Below are 21,113 nucleotides of genomic sequence, written 5' to 3'. Positions count from 1 at the left end.
ATTATATGTGCACGTAAGTGTTGATCAATTAATACCAATTTGATGGTGAGTACATGTGGTGCTTGTTTTTCCATTCTTGTGATACTTCATTTAGTAGGGGCTCCAGCACTATCCAGGATAATACAACAGATGCCAGATCACCATTGTTTTTCGTGGCCAAGTAGTACTCTATGGTATACGTATACCGCATTTTATTTTTATTTTTTTTTTTTGAGACAGAGTCTCACTCGGTTGCCCAGGCTAGAGTGAGTGCCGTGGCGTCAGCCTAGCTCACAGCAACCTCAAACTCCTGGGCTCAAGCGATCCTCCTGTCTCAGCCTCCCGAGTAGCTGGGACTACAGGCATGCGCCACCATGCCCGGCTAATTTTTTCTATATATATTTTTAGCTGTCCATATAATTTCTTTCTATTTTTAGTAGAGGTGGGGTCTCGCTCTTGCTCAGGCTGGTCTCGAACTCCGGAGCTCAAACGATCCGCCCACCTTGGCCTCCCAGAGTGCTAGGATTACAGGCGTGAGCCACCGCGCCCGGCCCGTATACCGCATTTTATTAAGCCACTCATGTATCGATGGGCACTTGGGTTGTTCCCACATTTTTGCAACTGTGGATTGTGCTGTTATAAACATTCTAGTGCAGATGTCTTTTTTAAAGAATGTCTTTTTTTCCTTTGGGTAGATGCCCAGTAATGGGATTGCTGGATCAAATGGTAGTTATACTTTCAGTTCTTTGAGGTATCTCCATATTACTTTCCATACAAGTTGTACTAGTTTGCAGTCCCACCAGCAGTGTATGAGTGTTCCTATCTCTGTATCCATGCCAACATTTGTTGTTTTGGGACTTTTTGATAAAAGCCATTTTCACTGAAGTTCAGTGATGTCTCATTGTGGTTTTGATTTGTATTTCCCTGATGATTAGAGATGTTGGGCATTTTTTCATATGTTTGTTGGCCATTAGTCTATCTTCTTTTGAAAAGTTCTGTTCATGTCCTTTGTCCACTTTTTGATAGGGTGGTTTGATTTTTTCTTCCTGATTTTCCTGAGTCTTATTCAGATTCTAGTTATTAGCCCTTTATTGTATGGGTAGCATGCGAATATTTCCTTCTATTCTGTAGGTTGCCTGTTTGCTCTGGTGATAGTTTCCTTGGCTGTGCATAAGTTTTTAATTTGCTCAGGTCCCATTTATTTATTTTTGTTGTTGCTGTGACTGCCTTTGGGGACTTCTTCATAAATTCTTTCCCTAGGTCGAGTTTTTCCAACATTTTCTTCTAGAATTCTTATAGTACCATGCCTTAGGTTTAAGTCTGTTATCCACCGTGAGTTGATTTTTGTTAGAGGTTAGAGGTGTGGATCCTGTTTCAGTCTTCTACATGTGGCTATCCAGTTTCCCCAGCACCATTTATTCAATAAGGATTCTCTTCCCCAGTTTATCTTTTTGTCTGTTTTGTAAAAGATTAGATGGCTATATGAGGATAGTTTTATATATGGGTTCTCAGTTTTGTTCCATTGGTCTATGTCTCCGTTCTTGTGCCAGTACCATGCTGTTTTAGTTACTATAGCCTTGTAGTATAGCTTGAAGTCTAGTAAATTGATGCCTCTGAATTTTTTTTCCTTAAGGTTGCTTTTGGGTCTTCTCTGGTTCCACATGAAGTGTAGAATTAGTTTTTCTAGATCTGTGAAAAATGATGTTGGTATTTTAATAGGGATTGCATTGAATCTGTAGATCACTTTGGGTAGTACAGACATTTCAACAATGTTGATTCTGCCAATCCACCAGCATGGAATGGTTTTCCACCTGTTTACATCCTCTGCTATTTCCTTCCTCAGTGTTTCATAGTTTTCCCTGTAGGTCTTTCACCTCATTAAATATATTCCTACGTATTTTGTTTTCTTTGTTGCTATTGTGTCTTTGATTTGGTTTTCAGTTTGACTGTTGTTGACATATGGGAATGCTACTGATTTGTGTACATTGATTTTGTAACCCAAGACTTTGCTAAGTTTATCAATTCCAGTAGTATCTTGGCAAAGTACTGTCTTGGCAAAACCCCAAGACAATTCTGTTGGGGTTTTCTAGATATGAGATCATATCGTCAGCAAAGAGCAATAGTTTGACCTCTTCTGCCCCCATTGGGATCCCCTTGATTTCCTTCTCTTGTCTGATTGCTCTGGCTAGGAATTCCAGAACTAAATTGAATACAATTGGTGATAGTAGGCAACCTTGTCTGGTTCCAGTTCTAAGCAGGAATGCTTTCAATTTTACGCGTTCAGTAGGATGTTGGCTGTGGGTTTCTTGTATATGGCCTATTGTGTTAAACTTTCTTATCATAACAGGGTGCTAAATTTTGTTGAATACTTTTTCTGCGTATATTGAGATGATCATATAGTGTTTGTTTTTATTTCTATTTATGTGGTGAATTACATTTATAGATTTGTGTATGTTGAATCATACCTGCATCTATGGGATGAAGCCCACTTGGTCATGATGGATTTTGTTTGTTTGTTTTTTTTTTTTTGATAAGCAGCTGACTTCGATTTGCTAGGATTTTATTCAGAATTTTTGCATGTATATTCATAAGGGACATTGGTCTGTAATTTTTTCTTTGCTGAGTCCTTTCCTGGCTTGGGTATCAGGGTGATGTTGGCTTTGTGAAACGTGCTGGGGAGGGTGCCTTCCTTCTTGATGTTGTGGAATAATTTCTGCAGGATAGGCACCAGTTCTTGTTGGTAAGTCTGATAAAATGCAGGTGTGAAACCATCTGGTCCGGGACTTTTTTTTTTTTTTTTTGAGACAGAGTCTCACTTTGTTGCCCAGGCTAGAGTGAGTGCCATGGCGTCAGCCTAGCTCACAGCAACCTCAAACTCCTGGGCTCAAGCGATCCTCCTGCCTCAGCCTCCCGAGTAGCTGGGACTACAGGCATGCACCACTATGCCCGGCTAATTTTTCTATATATATATTTTTAGTTGTCCATATAATTTTTTTCTATTTTTAGTAGAGACGGGGTCTCGCTCTTGCTAAGGCTGGTCTGGTCCGGGACTTTTTTAAGGAAGGTTTCTTATTGCTGCTTCAATTTAGGTGCTTGATGTTGGTCTATTTATGAATTCTATTTCTTATTGATTAAGCCTAGGGAGGCTGTGTGTTTCTAAGAATTTATCCATTTCCTCCAGATTTTCAAATTTATGTACATAGAGATTTTTGTAGTATTCAGAGATGATCTTTTGTATTTCTGTGGTATCAGTTGTAACTTCTCCTTTTTCATTCCTGATTGAGTTTATTAGAGTCCTTTCTTTTCTGCTTCTCGTTAATCTAGCAAGAGGCACACCAATTTTATTTTTTCAAAGAAACAACTTTTTGTTTCCTTAATCTTCTGTATAGTTTTTTTTTTTTTTGTTATCGATTTCATTTAGTTCTGCTCTGATCTTGGTTATTTCTTTTCTTCTGCTGGGTTTGGGATTGGTTTGTCCATACTTTTCCAGTTCTTCGAGATGATTCATTAGGTCGTTGATTTGTGATCTTTCTGTCTTTTGGATGTAGGCATTTATGGATACAAATTTTCCTCTCAGGACTACTTTAGCTGTGTCCCACAGATTTTGATAACTGTGTCTCCTTTATCATTTAGTTCAAAGAATCTTTTGATTTTCATCTTAATTTCCTCCTTAACCCAATAATCATTCAACAGAAGGTTGTTTAGTTGCCATAACTTTGTGTAGAGATGAGTGTTTCTCTTGAAGTTGATTTCTAATTTTATTCCACTGTGGTCTGAGAAGATGTATGATATAATTTCTTATTTTTTTTTTAATTTGTTGAGACATGTTTTATGGCCTACTGTATGGTCAATCTTAGAGAACATCCCGTGAGCCCATGAGAAAAACCTATATTCAGTGGTTACTGGGTAGAATGTTCTGTAAATGTTAGTTAGCCCCATTTATTCTAGAGTTCTGTTTAAGTCCATTGTTTCTTTTTTTATTTTCTGTTTGGTGGATCTGTCCTGTTCTGTCAGAGGTGTGTTGAAATCCTGGTTATTATGGTGCTGATGTTTACCATTTTGTTTAGATCAACTAGGATTTGCTTTATGAATCTGGGTGCACCTGTGTTAGGTACACACATATTTAGAATTGTTATGTCTTCGTATTGAATTGCTCCCTTTACCATGATATAATGACCATCTTTGTTGCTCATTATGTTTGTTGATTTGAAGACTACGTTATCTGATGTAAGAACCACTACCTCAGCTTTCTTTTGGTTTCCATTTGTGTGGAATATTGTTTTCCATCCCTTTACCTTGAGTCTGAATGCATCCTTGTGAGTTAGACGCATTTCCTGAAGACAGCAGATACTTGGCTTGTGTACATTTATCCATTCGGCCAGCCTATGTCTCTTTAGTGGGCAGTTCAAGCCATTCACATTTATTGAAACAATTGATAAGTGGGGTGGATTTCTGTTCATCCTGTTGAGTTGAACTTTGTTGTTTTGTTCTCTCTCTTGAGCCACTGTGGTATCTGGCCTTTGACCTTTAGCTTTTTGATGATTTTTCGCTGGTGAGTGGCTATTGTGCTGATCCATATGTAACACTGCTCTCAGTACTTCCTGCAGGGCAGGTCTTGTCTTGATGAATTCCCTCAGTGTTTGTTTGTCTGAGAAGATCTTTATTTCTCCTATGTAAAAGAAACTTAGTTTTGCAGGATACAAAATTCTAGGCTGGGCATTATTTTGTTTGAGAAGACTGAGAATGGGGCCCCAGTCTCTTCTGGCTTGTAAGACCTCAGCTGAGAAGTCTGCAGTTACTCTGATGTAAGTTACCTGCTGCTTTCACCTTATGGGTGGTAGGAGGGCCTCTTTCATGATTATTTTTGGCCAGTATGATGACTGTGTGTCTTCTTGTTTGCAATGAATCTCCCAGGAGTCCTTTGAGCTTCTTGTACCTGGGTATCTAGATTTCTAGCAAGGCCAGAATGTTCATATATCTCATCAAATTGTTTATCGAACCCTTGTGTATTTTCCTCTGCACCTTCAGGGATGCCTATGATTCTTGTATTAGGTCTCCTCACATAATCCTACATTTCTTGTAGGCTTTGCTCTTTTCTCTTATTTCTCTGCGATTAATTTGTTTAATTGAAAGGTGTTGTCTTCAATCCCTGAGATTTTTTTTCTTCTGCTAGATCTAGCCGATTGTTGAGGCTTTCTACTGTGTTTTGTAATTATTTGAATAAATTCTTCATTTGCAGAAGTTCTGTTTGACTTTTCTTTAATATTTCAATTTCTTTAGTGATTTTTTCATTCATTTCCTGGATTTGTTTTTGTGATTTGTGTTGGGTATCCATTTTCTCTTGTATTTCATTGAGTTTTCTTATGATTCATATTTGAAATTCTTCATCTGTCATTTCAGTGTTCTGATTTTGGTTGGTGTCCATTGCTAGAGAGCGGGTGTTCCCTTTTGGGTGTGTCTTTTGGTTGATTCTTCATACTTCCAGAGTTCTTGCACTGATTCCTATCTCGAGCAGCTGTTGCTTCTATGGATTTTTTTGGACAATGACAGCCCAGTTTATTCTCTGAGCCAGTGGGTGGGGCTTGTGGGTGAGTCAGTAAGTACAGTAAAAGGGCATGCAAATTGACCTGTCAGTAGGCAGTGCTTATTGGGAGGAACAAGCTGCAATGTTGTTTTGGGGTCCTGTGATCAGCTCTAGTTCCTCTGGAGAAGCACTCTAGTGCCCCAGGGGTGGGTGGGGCCCAGGTGTGCCTTTATTCTCCACCTCAGTGGGGGCAGGTGGGGCAGTGAGGTTGGGTGGGGCTGGTTTGGGTGAGCATGTCCTTAAACTCCACAAATGCTTTTAGCAGGGGCCAAAGGTCTGTTCCCTGCCTCTAGGCAAAGCTGCCAGGGAGGGCTGAAGTGGCCCCACTCAACCAGATAGTCTGTGTGTAGAGGTGGGGCTGTTTGAGACCCTCAGTCTGGCAGTGTGGAGCAGGCCTTGCTCCATTCCACCCTCCCCTATTCTGTGGTATTTCCTGGGCCTCTGCCTGTAGGCAGGACCACAAGCCAGCTGAGCTGCCCCACAGCTGTTATGCGGGCCAGGAGGTTCCCTGCCCAGGATCCTGGCCTGAGCTTGGAGCTCGGCTCTTCCATGGGAGAAGGAGTGCCCCTGGAGCATGCTGCAGCTAGAACCCACTCTGATCTGCCCCTGAAGGCATGCACACCTTAGTAGACTAATTCACAGAGATTTGCTCTGCTCTGCTGAAGTCACCAGGCAGGGGAGCTCACAGTCCAAGCACCCCTCAGTCCACTGCAGGGCCCCAGAAGGAAAGGTCCAAACCCTGTTCCCTGTGGATGGTGGCTAAATTGTCTCTCTCAGCAGCCGAGAGTAGGGCAAGGGAAGAGGAGAATGAAGCATTAGGTGGACAAAGGACTGCACACCAGTAGTCTCCAACACCTCTCTGGGAGGCAGTCGCCTCAGAATGACCAGGCTTTGGAGGCCTGCAGATCTCCTGGGACTCATTGGACCCCTGTGGCTCCTGCAGTCTGGGCCAGAGTTGGGGATGAGCAAGACGGATCCTGAGGAGCTGAGGCCCCCAGGGAGGACAAAGGCGCCCAGTGGGTGGAGAAGCAATATGATGCCTGCCAACCGGCTCAGGTATGTAGGGTGGGAGGTGCTGAGGGAGCTGAGAGCCTGGTTCCCTGTCCACAAGAGGCTCTCCTCTCACTGGTGGCAGGAGTCTCTGGGCTGGCGTGGGCAGGTCTCTCTAGCAGCTTGAGAGCCCCCAGCAGTCTGAGATGCAAGGGAGGGAAATTTTAACTGCTCCATCTACCCTTCTTGCTGGTCTCCAAGCCTTTTGGGGCTTAATCCCTGCATCGGATTAATTTCCTTGCAGTTCTGCTCCACAACCTCTTCCTGTGGAGTCTTCTGTAGGGTCAGGTACCCTTCCTTCTGACCCTGATCTGATCTATATTTGTTTTTTTTCTCTTTCCTCTAAAATCTTTCCTTCTTGCAGAGACACTCTGGCTAGAGGTGTTTCCCATTTGCCATCTTGCCTCTCTGACCGCAATTTATACTTCTTAAGCAAATTAATGTTTCCATTACTGAATCCTTGCTGACACTTTAAGAAGTGTTTCATTACGCCTCCCCACCCTTCACCTCCCAATTCTCATATGCTGCTAGTTTGCAGTCAAAATCTACCTTCAGTCTTGAGCCCTGGTAAGCAATGATCTGTTTTCTGTCCTGTAGTTTCACTTTTTCCAGAACTTCATATAAATGAAACCATAGAACATACAGCCTTTTAAGTCTGGATTGTTTCACTCAACATGACACATCTGGGGTTATTGCATTTATCTATGGTTTGCCCTTCTTTATTTTAGAATAGATTTTACTGTAAAGATGTGCCACAGTTTATTGTTTTAGTAGCTGAATAATATTTAGACCATTTCTAGTTTTTGGTTATTATGGATAAAGCTGCTATGAACATTTACATATAGGCTTTTTTTCTATGAACATAAGTTTTCATTTCTCCTGGGTACCCATCCAGAAGAGACTGCTGAGTCACAAGGTAACTTTATAGGAAACCACCAGACTGTTTTCCAGAGTGGCTATAGCATTGTGCATTCCTACAGCAATTTATCAGAGTTTCAGTTCCTCATCCGTCCCAGAATTTGGTATTGGCTTTTTAAAAATTATTGTTGTTCTAATGGAGTATAGTGCTATCTCACTGTGGTTTTAATGCGCATTTTGGTAACAACTAAATCTTCTTTGGTAAAGTCTCTGTTAAAATCTGCCTGTTTTACAATTGGGTTGTGTTCTCATTTTTGAGTTTTGAGTTCTGGAGAAAAGAAATCTTTTGCAAATACTTTCTCCCAGTAGTGGCTTTTCTCTTCAATCAACAGTGTCTTTCACAGAGAAGTTCTTTAATTTATAAATCTTTCTTTTATGGATACTCCTTTGGTATTGTATCTAAGAACTCTGTGTCTAATCCAAAGTTACTAAGATTTTCTCCTATATTTTCTTCTAAATTTTACACTTATGTCTATGATCCACTTTAAGTTTTGTTTAAGGTATCAGGTATAGGTTAAGGTTCATATTTTTTCTTAGAATATGGATATCCAATTGTTCTAGCACCATCTTTTAAAGAATATCCTTTCTTTACTGAATTGCCTTTGTATGTCTATCGAAAATCAATTAACCATATTTGTATAAATCTACTATCTGGACTCTGTTCCATTGACCTATGTGTCTGTCCTTTTGTCAGTACCACACTGTCTTTATTATGAAGTTTTACAGTCTTCAAATTAGACAGCCTTCCATCTTTGTTCTTTTTCAACATAATTTTGGCTTTTATAATTCTTTGCTTTCCCACTAAGTCCTAGAATCAGTTTGTAAACAGACTTTGGAATTGTATTCATTGCTATAGATCAAATTTCAGAAGAATTGACATTTTAGCACTACCAAAGATTATGCAGTACATCTCTCCATTTATTTAGGTGTTCAAAAATTCTTTGAATTTTTTTGTTATAGTTCTATAAGTTTTTAGTTTATGGATGCTGCACATATTTTTTTGTGCAGTAATATCTTAAATGGTACTGTTTTATAAATTTTGAACTCCAATTGTGCATTTCTAGCATATAAAAATACAAATGATTTTTGTTTATGGTCTTCTATCCTCAACCTTGCTGAACTGATTTAATTTTTCCAGGAGCTTTTTTCTCCATTTTATGTAAATTTTTATATAGATACCATGTCATTTGCTAAAAGATAATTTTCTTTCTTTTGAATCTGTATGCCTTTTTGCACTGACTACAATTTCTAGTACAGTGAATAGGAGTTAGCTTATTATTAATTTTGAAGGGGAAAGAATTCAAGTTTTCACTATTAAGTATAGTGTCAACTATAGGTTTTTGTAGATGCTCTTTACCAGGTTATAGAAATCCTGTTTCATCCTACCTTTCAGAGATTTTTTTTTTTATCATGAACAGATATTGAATTTTAATAAATGGAGAGGATCATAGTCTTCTTTAGTTTATATGGTGAATTACATTGATTTTTCAAATGTTGAACCAGGCTTGTAATCCTGGGATAAACCACACTTGGTTGTGATGACTTATACTTTTTTTTTTTTTATGCTGGATTAGATTTGCTAATGTTTTATTGAAAAATTTTGCATCTATCTTTTTAAAATTGAAGACACAGTATTGTTTATTTCTAATTACAAGAAACAGAACATCATGTCATGCACCTGCCATCAAAAAAAAAAAAAAAAAAAAGAAAAGAAAAAAAGAAACATAACATCAGTCCCTTATTTGTACAAAAATACCTAAAAGTTTACAATTAGGTTCACTAGCCAACGAGCTATGTACTAAATGAAGCAAAGCACATGGAATAAACATCTTGTCTCTTAATCCCTTCCGCATCCCCTGAAAATGTTTCCACACCATGCCATTTTATGGTCACTGCCGTGTGACCATAAAATGACATCACAAATCTACCACCAGCTAGTTTGCATCTGTTTTCTTGAGGAATATTGATCAAGTTTCCTTATAATGTCTTTGTCTGGTGGTAGTAGTATCAGGGTAATACTTGTCTTATAAAATGAGTTTAGAAGTGTTCCTTCCTCTTCATTTCCTCGAAGGGATTGTGAAGAATTGGCATTATCTTCCTTAAATGTTTGGTACAATTTGCCAAGTGAATCCACCTAGGCCTAGACCTTTCTTTGTTAGAAGGTTTTTAACTATGAATTCAATTTTTGGGATAGATATAGAACAATTCAGGTTACCTATTTCTTCTTGGATATATTTGGGCAGTGTGTAAGAAATTTGCCCATTTCATCTGAGTCATCTGATCTTCAGGCATAGAACTGTTCATTGTATTTTCTTATTATTTTTAACAATGGTAGGTTCTGTAGTGATATCTTTTGTTTTGTTCCAGACACTGGTAAAATGGTTTATATTTACTCAGATATTTACCATTTGTTTCCCTTCATTCATGAACCTCCAAGATTCTTCCTAGTATTTCTCTTTTATCTAAAGAATTTCCTTCATAATTTCTTCTATAGCAGTCTGTTAAGTGATAAATTCTCTTTGTCTTCCAAGTACGTCTCTCTTTTGCTCTCATTCTTGGAAGAAGTTTTGCTGGATATAAAATTCTGATTTCACAGTTCTCCCCCACCACGAACCACACTTACAGATTTTAATCCATTACCTTTGGCTCCCACAGTTTCTGAAGAGAAATCCAGTGTCATTCAAATCAATGCTTCCTTATATAAAATGCATCGTTTTCCTCTGGCAGATCTCAAGATCTCATTATTAGGTTTCAAGTAATTTGATTTTGATGTCTGCTTCTTATATCTACATCTTATATGTCTTTCACCAAATTTGGGACTCCTCAGGCATTATTTCTTCATATATTTATTCTGTACCAGTCTCTGCCTTTTCTCCTTCTAGGATGCAATGACATACACGTTAGACCTTTTGAAATTGTTCTGCAGGTCCCTGGCAGGGTCTATTAATTTGTTTTTAAGTATTTTTTTCCCTCTGTATTTCAGATTGGATACTTTCTACTGATTCATCTTCAAGTTCAGTGACTTTCCTTCATCTCCATTCTCCTATTGAGCCCATCTGACAGTGAATTTTTAAAACTTCAGATACTATATTGTTTTCAGTTCTAAAATTTCCACTTGATTCTTTGACACTTTCTATTCCTCTGCTGAATACCACCTTTCCACTCTTCAGGAGTGTTTCCTTCACATAGTGGAGCATGGTTATAGTGTTGCTTTAAAGTTTTTGACAATTCCAATATCTGGGTTCTGTTAGGGTTGGGATCTGTTGATTGCTTTTCATTTCAGAACAAATCCAACTTTCCTGTTTTTTATATGTAATTTTCTATTGTATCCCGGACATTTTCAATATCATGTGAGACTCTGGATCTTGTTAAAAATCCCTGGAAAATGTTGACTTTTATTATTTGTTTTGTTTCAGCAGGAAATCAAACTTAGGTACAGACTGCAAGTTCTGTCTCACTTTGTGTGGGTGGCAGTCCCAGTGCTGGTTCAGGTTTCAAAGCCCTTGCTGTGCTGTGTCGGCTTGCCCAGGATGTGCCCCGGTCAGGGACTTGGATGGTTTATATTGTAATGTGGTTTCCAACACCGGTGCCATGTTTCTTTGTGTCTGTCCCCTGTTTATGCAGCTTGGGAGGAAAGCCGGAAACAGTGCTTCCCCTTCTCCAGTGCTCCCCTCTCCCAGACTTCCTCCATACTCTCTAGACGACAACTTGGTCTCCTTTACCCAGTTCCTCTGGATAGAAAGACAAGTTTTCCTCAGGGTTTTAGCATCCTAACCTGTTGTGAGTTCTGAGAATATGAGTGAAGAGAGGAGAGAAAAAAAAAAAAAAGATTCTCTCCATACTTTCCAGCTTACAAATTTATTAATAAAGAATTATTCATAATATTCTTATGATAATTTAAATCACTTTGTTTTTCTTTCTTTCTTTTTTTTTTTTTTAGAGATAGGGTCTCTCTCTGTTGCCCAGGCTAGAGTGTAGTGGTGCAATCACAGCTCACTGTAACCTTGATCTCCTAGGCTCAAGCGATCCTCCCACCTCAGCCTCCTCAGTGCCTAGGGCTACAAGTGCATGCCATCACGCCAGGCTCATTTTTACATTTTTTTTGTAGAGACAGGTCTTGCTATGTTGCTCAGGCTGGTCTAGAACTCCTGGCCTCAAGCCATCTTCCCACCAGAGCCTCCCAAAGTACTGGGATTACAGGTGTGAGCCCCCATGCCTGGCCTAAAACGCTGCTATTGAAAATTTCTAATGTGTAAAAGCAGACAAAGTATATCGTATATCCATGTACTCATCCCCCGACTTCAACAATTAATCTTATTTTATCTATGTCTCCCCTTACTTCTGCCCCTTACATATTAGAGACAAACTCCAGACACTAAGTCATTTCATCTGTAAATAGTTCCATGTTATCACTAAAGCTACTAATCTCTGTACCATTATCAAACCAGACAAATGAGTAACTTCTTACTATCAAATATCAGTGTTCAAACTTCTCCTTGTCTGTTAATGTCATCAGTTCCTCCCATTTATAGTTTGTTTGAAGCCCTAAGTTCATTTGACTTTTATATCTCTTTTAATCTAAATAGGTCCTCCTGTTTTTATTTTTCCCTTTGTCATTTATTTATTAAAGAAACACAGATTTTTGTTTTTTGTTCAGCAGGTCTACTTCATAATTGGTTTGTCTCATAATAGTTTTTAATTTCTGCTGTACTTGATTTATGACCTTTTCCACTCCTAATATTCTAGAAAAATCTTGGCAGAAGGTTGCCTATTGTTACCTATTACAAAGAGCCAGCTTTGGGTTTGAGTGACTCACTCTTTTTGTATCTTTGTTTTTAATTTATTTCTGCTTTTTAAAAATTATTACTTGTTACTTTCTTTGCATTTGTCATTCTTTTAACTTCTTGAATTGAATCTTAGCTAATTAAATGTCAATCTTTTTTTCTTCTAAAGGAAGCATTTTTAGTCATAAATTCCCTCAAAGTACTGTTTTAGCTGTACCCCACAATTTCTTAATATACAGTATTTTCATCATTATTGGATTTTATATGTATTCAAATTTCCACCCTGACTTCTTCTGTGACCTATAAGTTAATTACTAAGTAGCACAGCAGTAAACTTCCAAACATATGGGGTTTTAGAGTAATCTTTTGGTTGCTGATCCCCAGTTCAATCGCACTGTTGTCAGAGGATGCTGTGTGATACGGAACATTGGTGTATGTTCAGACTTCCTTTGTAGCCTGGTGCATGCATCAGTCCTGACACATGTTTAACGCGTGCTTGTAGAGAATGCACATTCTCTGGATGCTGGGAGCAAGACACCATGTCCGTTAGGCAGATATGTGTTAAGTCAAATATCTTTAGTTATACTTATTTTTTTGTATGCTTGACCTGTTAATTACTGAAAGAGGTAAAAAAAAGTACTCACTGTAAATGTGGATTTATCAATGTTCCCTGGCAATCATCACTTTATGTTTGTACATTTTGAGGCTATATTATTAATGCCTAAGATTTTAAATTATTGTATCTTCCTTGTGAATTAGTGACCTTCTTGATTTCTATTTTAATAGTTATATCAGCTCCCTTTTTGTATTTGCCTGATAATTTTTTCCTATTTTTGTACCTTTAAATTTTTCTGTAATTATCCTATGAACAGAATACGTTTGAATTTTAACATTTGGTTCATTAATTATTTTTGCCCAGAAATACCTGCATTTTGCCCTCATTCTTGAATTACAGTTTAGTTGCATATGGATATGTGGGTTACCAGTTATTAATTGTCTCTCTACACTGTGAGGACATTATTTCACTGTCTTTGGGCTTCAACTTTGCAATTGATAATTCTGGTGTCATTCTTAATAGCATCCTTTTGTAGGCAATCTCTTTTCTCTGTAGTTTTTTAAAGATTTTTCTCCTTGTCTGTGGGGTACAATGCAAGTAGGTGTCACTCTAACGTCATTTTTCCCCCTTGGGAGTCACTGTGTCATGCCTTTCAGTAGTTCTTGAAAAATTTCTTAATAAACTACCACCCTGTCCCAGTACTACATTCTGGGTAATTTCCTTGGATTTATCTTTTAATAACCATACTTTTATTTACAGAATTTGTATTTGGTTATTTTAAAAACATGCCTGGTCATTTTTCTTTCTCATCTTTTTGTTTTCTTCTTGTAGGAAAACACTTAGGTTTTTGGGGATCTAGGGAACGTCTTCCTGTGTGTTGTGTATGCTAACTCTCATGCATGGTATACTGTGAGCACAGGTGTTCTAATCTGGGGCTGTGAGCTTACCTTCAACAGTGTTTTATTGATAGAAACCCAATAGCCTCCTTGGTAGTTTCAGATTTATTTTTTTCAGCTGCCTCAAAGGTTTTATGAGCACAAGACCATTTTATTTTATTTTATTTTTTTGAGACAGAGCTTTGCTCTGTTGACCCGACTACAGTGAGGGGGCATCAGCCTAGGTCACTGCAACCTCAAACTCTTGGGCTCAAGCGATCCTCCTGCCTCAGCCTCCCGAGTAGCTGGGACTACAGGCATGTGCCACCATGCTCAGCTAATTTTTTCTATATATATAGTTTAGTTGGCCAGATAATTTCTTTCTATTTTTAGTAAAGACGAGGTCTCGCTCTTGCTCAGGCTAGTCTCAGACTCCTGACCTCGAGCGATCCTCCCACCTCGGCCTCCCAGAGTGCTAGGATTATAGGCGTGAGCCACCACGCCCGGCCCACATATGCTTTTAAAAGAATATTTGTTATAACTTACCCAATGTTTCCAAGTATTTCTTAGTAGGTGAGTTTTTAGATTATCTAATCCACTGTACAACCATCCATAACTGTTGATCTGATTTTTTTTCTTTAAGAGACAGGGTCATGCTCTGTTGCCCAGGCTGGAGTGCAGTGCTGTGATCATTGCTCACTGCAGCCTCCAACTCCTGGGCTCAAGCAATCCTCCCACCTCAGCCTCTGAGTTGCTGGGACTACAGGTGTGAGCCACCATGTCCAGCCATAATTTTTACGATTCTTTAAAGGTATGTTCTCCCACCTTCACTTTCCTTTTCTCTTTTTCACATATGCTTTAAATATAGTCTTAACTCTGGTGATATTCCTAGAAGTATAAATTAAAAGCAACCAATCTCAGTCTGTCAGAGTTATTTAAAAATATTCTTTCCCTGCAGTACTTTCCAATAAAAGCTCTACATGATTAGCAGAGGACAGCAAGATAGCAACGCAGAACAAAGACTCAACATATTTGTGATCTTGGTTTTTGGACTGCTATGACCAACCGTGTAACCTCTGACCAACCTATGTATCCTCTTGCAATCTATTTTTCCTCCGTAAAAAACATTTTTATGAATCTATAATCACACACATCAACACTTACACTTGACAGTTAGGCATTGATAGATTTTAAGAATCTTCATCTTCTACAATTAAGACTCCTTATGTATTTGTAATATTCCTGAAATTTATATTTCACTTTATTTAGCTATAACAGTGCTTGGATCTTAGTATGTGCCCAATGAGGTGACTAAAATAAAATTTTTAGAAGTTGTAGTATCAGTTTATATAGTTAACAAATATTTGTACAAATCAAAATGACACATTTTGCAAATCATGTCATACTATGTTCTTCTCTGGAGTGACTCAATATATAACGATACCTTCGCTTTCGGTGTGGCTTTAATTGTCCATATGCAGTCGACTGCTTGGCCAGGTTTCGTCTTCTCTTCTTGTTCTACCTGACTAGAACGCACTATTCCATCAGCTCCTGAGAGCTCAAACTGGCAATCTAGAAAGAATAAATGAATAATGTTCAAAGGAAAATAAGATTGATCCAAAATGCCACGAGGAAAAAGTAATAAAATACTAAACCTGGGATGGGATTTAAAATACCTCCTAGGTAAGTAAAGTCTGGATCTGTAACAGAAAAAAGAAGAGAGTGATTGGTACTGAGATAGTTACGTCAAAGGTTTTTAACACTTTGAATTACACCTACTGCTCCATTTAACAGCAGGAGAGAGGAGCTTTCACTGGTGTGGAGCACACATCACCGGTCATTTATGGACTCACTTCCAGGATCAACACTCACACGTTGGATCCCATCATGAATTAATGATTTATTTATTTGATTTGAAAACTCACCACCAACTGTCAAAAATAGTAGGTAGTCCACTGACGGATGAATAAACAAAATGTGGTACATACAACAGAATGGAATATATTCAATGTTAAAAGGGAATCAAATTCCTTTTTGCTAATCATTAAAATTTGTCTCCTAAACTTTTGCTTAAATGGATAGTGGGGATGGTTGCACAACATTGTGAATATTCTTATTGCCACTGAATTACACACTTAAATGTGATTAGAGGATAAATTTTATGTTATGTATATTTTATAATAAAAATAAATTTTTAACAATTATAAACACAGGTATCTTTAAAAAGTTATTTGAAAGTTCAGGTAGGAACTGTACATACCAAACTGCCAGAATAAAAAAATTGTTGGATAGTCTAAAATGTCTCAGAATCCTCAGCCTGGAAAACCTATTTCAATACAGTTTACTATACGTAAATGGATGCTTAATTTTTGTTGAAACTGCAGTCTTCAATTCCAGACACTTCAGCAAGTTATCAAATTACCTATTTAGGGAGGAGGCAGGAGGGGATGGGCATGCTTGTAGCTCTGACTTGGGTGGTGCAAACGTAATATATGTAACCAAGGTGTTTGTACCCCCATAATATTATGAAATTAAAAAATTTTTTAAATTTAAAAATTACATATTTAAAAAAGCAGAAAAAATTATTTAACTTAGAATACATCTCAGAGATTATTCTTTTTTAACTTAAACTAAACTCTTCCTTGCTAAAAGGGGACAACTAACAGACACTTCAGCACTTTTGTAGAGAAATGTCCAAGAGAAATTTTAAAAAGTCATAGGAGCTATCTGGTAAGTTAATCAGAATTTTTTCATATGTAGACAAGATCTCTAGGATATTATCATTATTGCATCAAAATTTCCATATCACCAATAGCTTAGAGAATTTTATTCTCTAATTTCTCACCATTGTTAAATAGATTTCTTCCAGATTTACCACCTCTAGACAAAATTTATTTTATAAACATGACTTTAAATAACAGCAGATATTGCCACAGTTAGCTAATTATGCATCACTTATTTATTTTGCCATGTGCTGGTTTTTTTCCTTTTAGTGACAAAATTGAGAATCCTCATCTACATTATATAAAGACAATATGATAGAGCAGGAAGTGTGGCCTAGAGAACTGGAATCTAGCCCTGGATTTGCCATATAGGATCTGAGAAAAATCACTTAATCTCTGACTCAGTTTCCTCATCTACAAAATGAAGCACTACATAATCCTCCTGAAATTGACATTAGCATAAAATTATATATAATGTAGGTAGAAACTCTGAAGCATGGTAAGATGCAAATGTGAAAGGTACAAGGCATTGTATATTTTGCCTATATTTTAACTATAAGCCATAGAAAGTTGTTCTCATGATATATACAACAGAGGAAAAAGAGCTACTTGTCTCCAAAGTACAGATCTTTACATATAAAGTTGGCTAAATTTGTTTTTTAATATTTAAACACATTATTCAAATAAGAGCCCTATTTTGACATCTTTTTTCTTTCAAGTAGCCCACACTTACTTACAAAGATCTAACTCATGGATAAGATTTTGTAATGGTGTCTTTATGGGTTATACAAAGTATATCAGTTACTTCAGTTAGTTGATTTAGTTAATAAAAACCAAATAACCTGACCAATTTAATCAAATGAGTTATTTTGATATAAACTGTTGGTTCTTAAACGTCTATGAACTACTTCACCAGGCACAACATCCTGTACATCGTATCACATCTAGTCATCTTTCTGTTCCCTGCCATTGTGAAAACACAGCTTGCTAGCCATTCCTTTTTAATTGTGGTGAACTATACATAAAATTCACCATGTTAACCAGTTTTAAATGTATAATTCAATCACATTAAGTACACTCACAATGTTGTGCAATCATCACTGCTCTTTATTTCCAGACCTTTTTTTTTCATCGTTCCCAAGCTGAAAATCTATACTCATTAAACATTAACTCTCTATTCTCCCTCCCCTGACCCCTGAAACCCACCCATTCTATTTTCTGTTTCTACAAATTCTATTCTATGACTAGATGCCTTATATAAGTAGATTCATACAATATTTGCCCTTTTGTGTCTGGCTTATTTCACTTAGCATAATGTTTCAAGGTTCATCCTTGATGATTCCAGTCACATGACATTCTGGGAGGAGCACAACCATGGAAAAGTAAGGAGATCAGTGCCTGCCAGAGGGCTAGGGGGATAGAGTGATGAATAGGTGGGGCACAGGGATATTTAGGGAGTGATACTGTTCCAGATGACACTGTAATGGTAGATACATGTCTTTATAAATTTGTCCAAACCCTTAGAACACATACTACCAAGAGTGAACCCTAATATAAACCGTGGACTTTAGGTGATAATGATGTGCCAATGTGGGTTCATTGACTAAAACACATGTATCACTCTGCTGTAGGATGCCGCTTGTGGGGAGGAAGGAGATAACTCTACTTCTGCTCAATTTTGCTGTGAACCTAAAACTTTTTTTTTATTTATTTATTTATTTATTTATTTATTTTTTTTTTTTTTGAGACAGAGTCTCACTCTGTTGCCCAGGCTAGAGTGAGTGCCGTGGCGTCAGCCTAGCTCACAGCAACCTCAAACTCCTGAGCTCAAGCGATCCTCCTGTCTCAGCCTCCCGAGTAGTTGGGACTACAGGCATGCACCACCATGCCCGGCTAATTTTTTCTATATATATTTTTAGCTGTCCATATAATTTCTTTCTATTTTTAGTAGAGATGGGGTCTCGCTCTTGCTCAGGCTGGTCTCGAACTCCTGAGCTCAAACGATCCGCCCACCTCGGCCTCCCAGAGTGCTAGGATTACAGGCGTTTGAGCCACCACGCCCGGCCCTAAAACTTTTTTTAAAAAAGTAAAGTCTATTGAATAAATTTCCTGTTTTGAAAATGCTATCCTTTTGGCATTGAGCAGATAAATACTGAAGCAAAAATTAAAAACTTCCAAAATGTTTACTGACGGGGGAAAAAGTTATTTATGTTTTTCAGGCAAAAACAGGTAACAAAGCTATATGTGTAGCATAATCCCAGTTTTTTTTAAAACAAAATTAATAGATGTAGAAAAACATCTGAAGGAACACACACCAAATTATTAACACTGACTTTATATATAGGGTGGCAGGATGACAAATATTTTTTTATTTGGATATTTAAAATTTTTTTCAATTAATAAATTGCTTTCATGAAGAAATAAAAGCAAAAAGATCATGTAGTTGTTTTACTAAGTTATTTTTTCATCTTGTTAGTTTGTAAGCTCTCTGAAGACAGGAATAGTAGGCTGGGCGCCATGGCTCACACCTGTAATCCTAGCACTCTGGGAGGCCGAGGCGGGAGGATTGGTCCAGGTCAGGAGTTTCAGACCAGCCTGAGCAAGAGCGAGACCCCATCTCTACTAAAAATAGAAAGAAATTATATGGACAACTAAAAATATACACAGAAAAAATTAGCCAGGCATGGTGGTGCATGCCTGTTGTCCCAGCTACTCGGGAGGCTGAGGCAGGAGGATCGCTTGAGCCCAGGAGTTTGAGGTTGCTGTGAGCTAGGCTGACGCCATGGCACTCTAGCCCGGGCAACAGAGTGAGACTCTGTCTAAGAAAAATAAAATAAAATAATAATTTTAAAAAATTGTATTTACTTTGATGATGTTGGCCTTGAGTATATGCTATAAAACCGAAAGAAATCTAAGAAAAAAAAGTGACACCATCTATGATATGCTTCAAAATTCAAGTGATATGGTTCTATCTCCAGTTTTTATTAAGTTTTTATTTGTTCATGAACTGATTCCCTTTTGATCTTGCTAATTTCTTTAAAGTCTTGACCAAATTAATCTCTTTTCCAATCTTAAGTTTCCAAAATAAGAGTCAGATACCCAATCGCTAAAAAGATAACTGATTCTTTACCTGGAATAAATGAGTACTTTGCTCGAAATCCCAGTCCTTCAAGTTCTTCATCAGAACTAAACTTAATCCACATGAATCTCCCTGTTGACCTAATTAATGGAGGGCTTTTCACGCCACAGTAACGATCTATAAGAGGAGAGAAACCAAATGGCCCATCTCGAACTTCCAAGTGATCAAACCGACATTCAAATGATGGTTCTATATAATAATGTTCATCAAAGGTCAACTCTATTCTTTGACGCGGAGCAGCTAGAAAATAAGAATAAGCAAATCAGGGCAACACAAACAAGAACAAACATAAATGTACTGACACAAATGAGAAAAGCAAAACAATGCTCCGTTACTGCTTCATAGATGAGGACTGTTATATTACTACATAGGAATCATTCTAAATGTTATACCTTACACTAATAATGTTACTCTGTAGAACTTTAGTAATCCTTCCCTTTGACATACACAACTTATTAAATTAGCTGAATGGTTCTTGATTAAACATGAAGTCAGGAAACTAACACTTGGTTCATGAGATACAATGTACCTTCCACAATACACAGAAAAATAATAGAAGATATGAAAAGAACTCACTAATGTGGAGATAAATTTGCATGAAGCCTTAAAAGGGATGCTGGTATCTTTGATAAGTTTCTTATCAAAGAGGTTTTTCATATATACTGATGCATCTAGTTGAAGTACACTTTAGGAGATTCAAAATTCCCATAAAATTTCAACAATTATGCTGTTAATGTATTCAATATTCAGAAATATTTATCATTAACAGAGTTTAATTCAAATACATGTTTAAATTTTGTTCAAACTGGTTTAAACAGGGCATTTTACCGATGCATTTAATTTTACAATAAAGTAAAAATTTATCCAATAAAAGAAGAAATTGGTCAAATACCTTCCAAAATGTAGATACACTCTTTGTTTGGTGGATATGAGTCAGGATAATTTGGTGATGCAAAATGACCTCCATTGCTGGTTCGAACCCAAATGCCACACTGGGTTGCAGGAATGTGCTTGATTCCAATATTTTGTCCATCTTTGGGAAAAACATCATTTAAAACATTAACTACTGCAAGAGAGAATATCACTGTTTTCTTTCCCCCACAACTTGCCAAATAATTGCCCACTCTATGCTACATATACAAAATTTCCTAAGAACCACCGCCAAATTTAGCCCCACAAATTGAGTACAGCAGAAGTAAAAGGCAGGTAAGCCTGTCTGCTCTGCTTGCTGGAAAAACTTGCAGCTGGATTACAAGTTTGCCATGTAAGAGAACAGGGAAATAAAATGCTTATATGGATTTTACAAGGGTAAAACTATGTGGAAGAAGCTGATAAATCAGTAAAATTCCATAAAATTCAGTTCTGACATAAAAATAAAAGGATCCCAGGCGTTACTTTCTGATACGGTATCCTTACATTTAGTTTAACACAACAGTCAAGATTCAAAGATTCCAGAGGGATTTTAGTTGCAGATTGAAGACTGAATACATGCATGAGCTCTGCTT

The 21,113-nt window shown here is 37.5% G+C and overlaps 1 protein-coding gene across 1 annotated transcript in view; it reads right to left on the bottom strand.

The window, feature by feature from the left end:
- NETO2 (neuropilin and tolloid like 2) overlaps positions 1-21,113 on the bottom strand; it is a 59,429-nt gene that overhangs the window by 24,633 nt on the left and 13,683 nt on the right. The window contains exons 3-6 of the mRNA XM_069456338.1: positions 20,501-20,641; positions 19,600-19,848; positions 15,423-15,446; positions 15,191-15,318 (exon numbers count right to left, since the gene is read on the bottom strand). Of these exons, the coding sequence (XP_069312439.1) occupies positions 15,191-15,318; positions 15,423-15,446; positions 19,600-19,848; positions 20,501-20,641 (542 nt within the window). The remainder of the gene's footprint in view (positions 1-15,190; positions 15,319-15,422; positions 15,447-19,599; positions 19,849-20,500; positions 20,642-21,113) is intronic.

This window comes from Eulemur rufifrons, chromosome 23 (genome assembly GCF_041146395.1).
Source record: "Eulemur rufifrons isolate Redbay chromosome 23, OSU_ERuf_1, whole genome shotgun sequence".
NCBI classification, from domain to species: Eukaryota; Metazoa; Chordata; class Mammalia; order Primates; family Lemuridae; genus Eulemur; species Eulemur rufifrons.
Note: the sequence above shows the minus strand (reverse complement) of the source record. Positions and strands in the feature narration are given on the sequence as shown.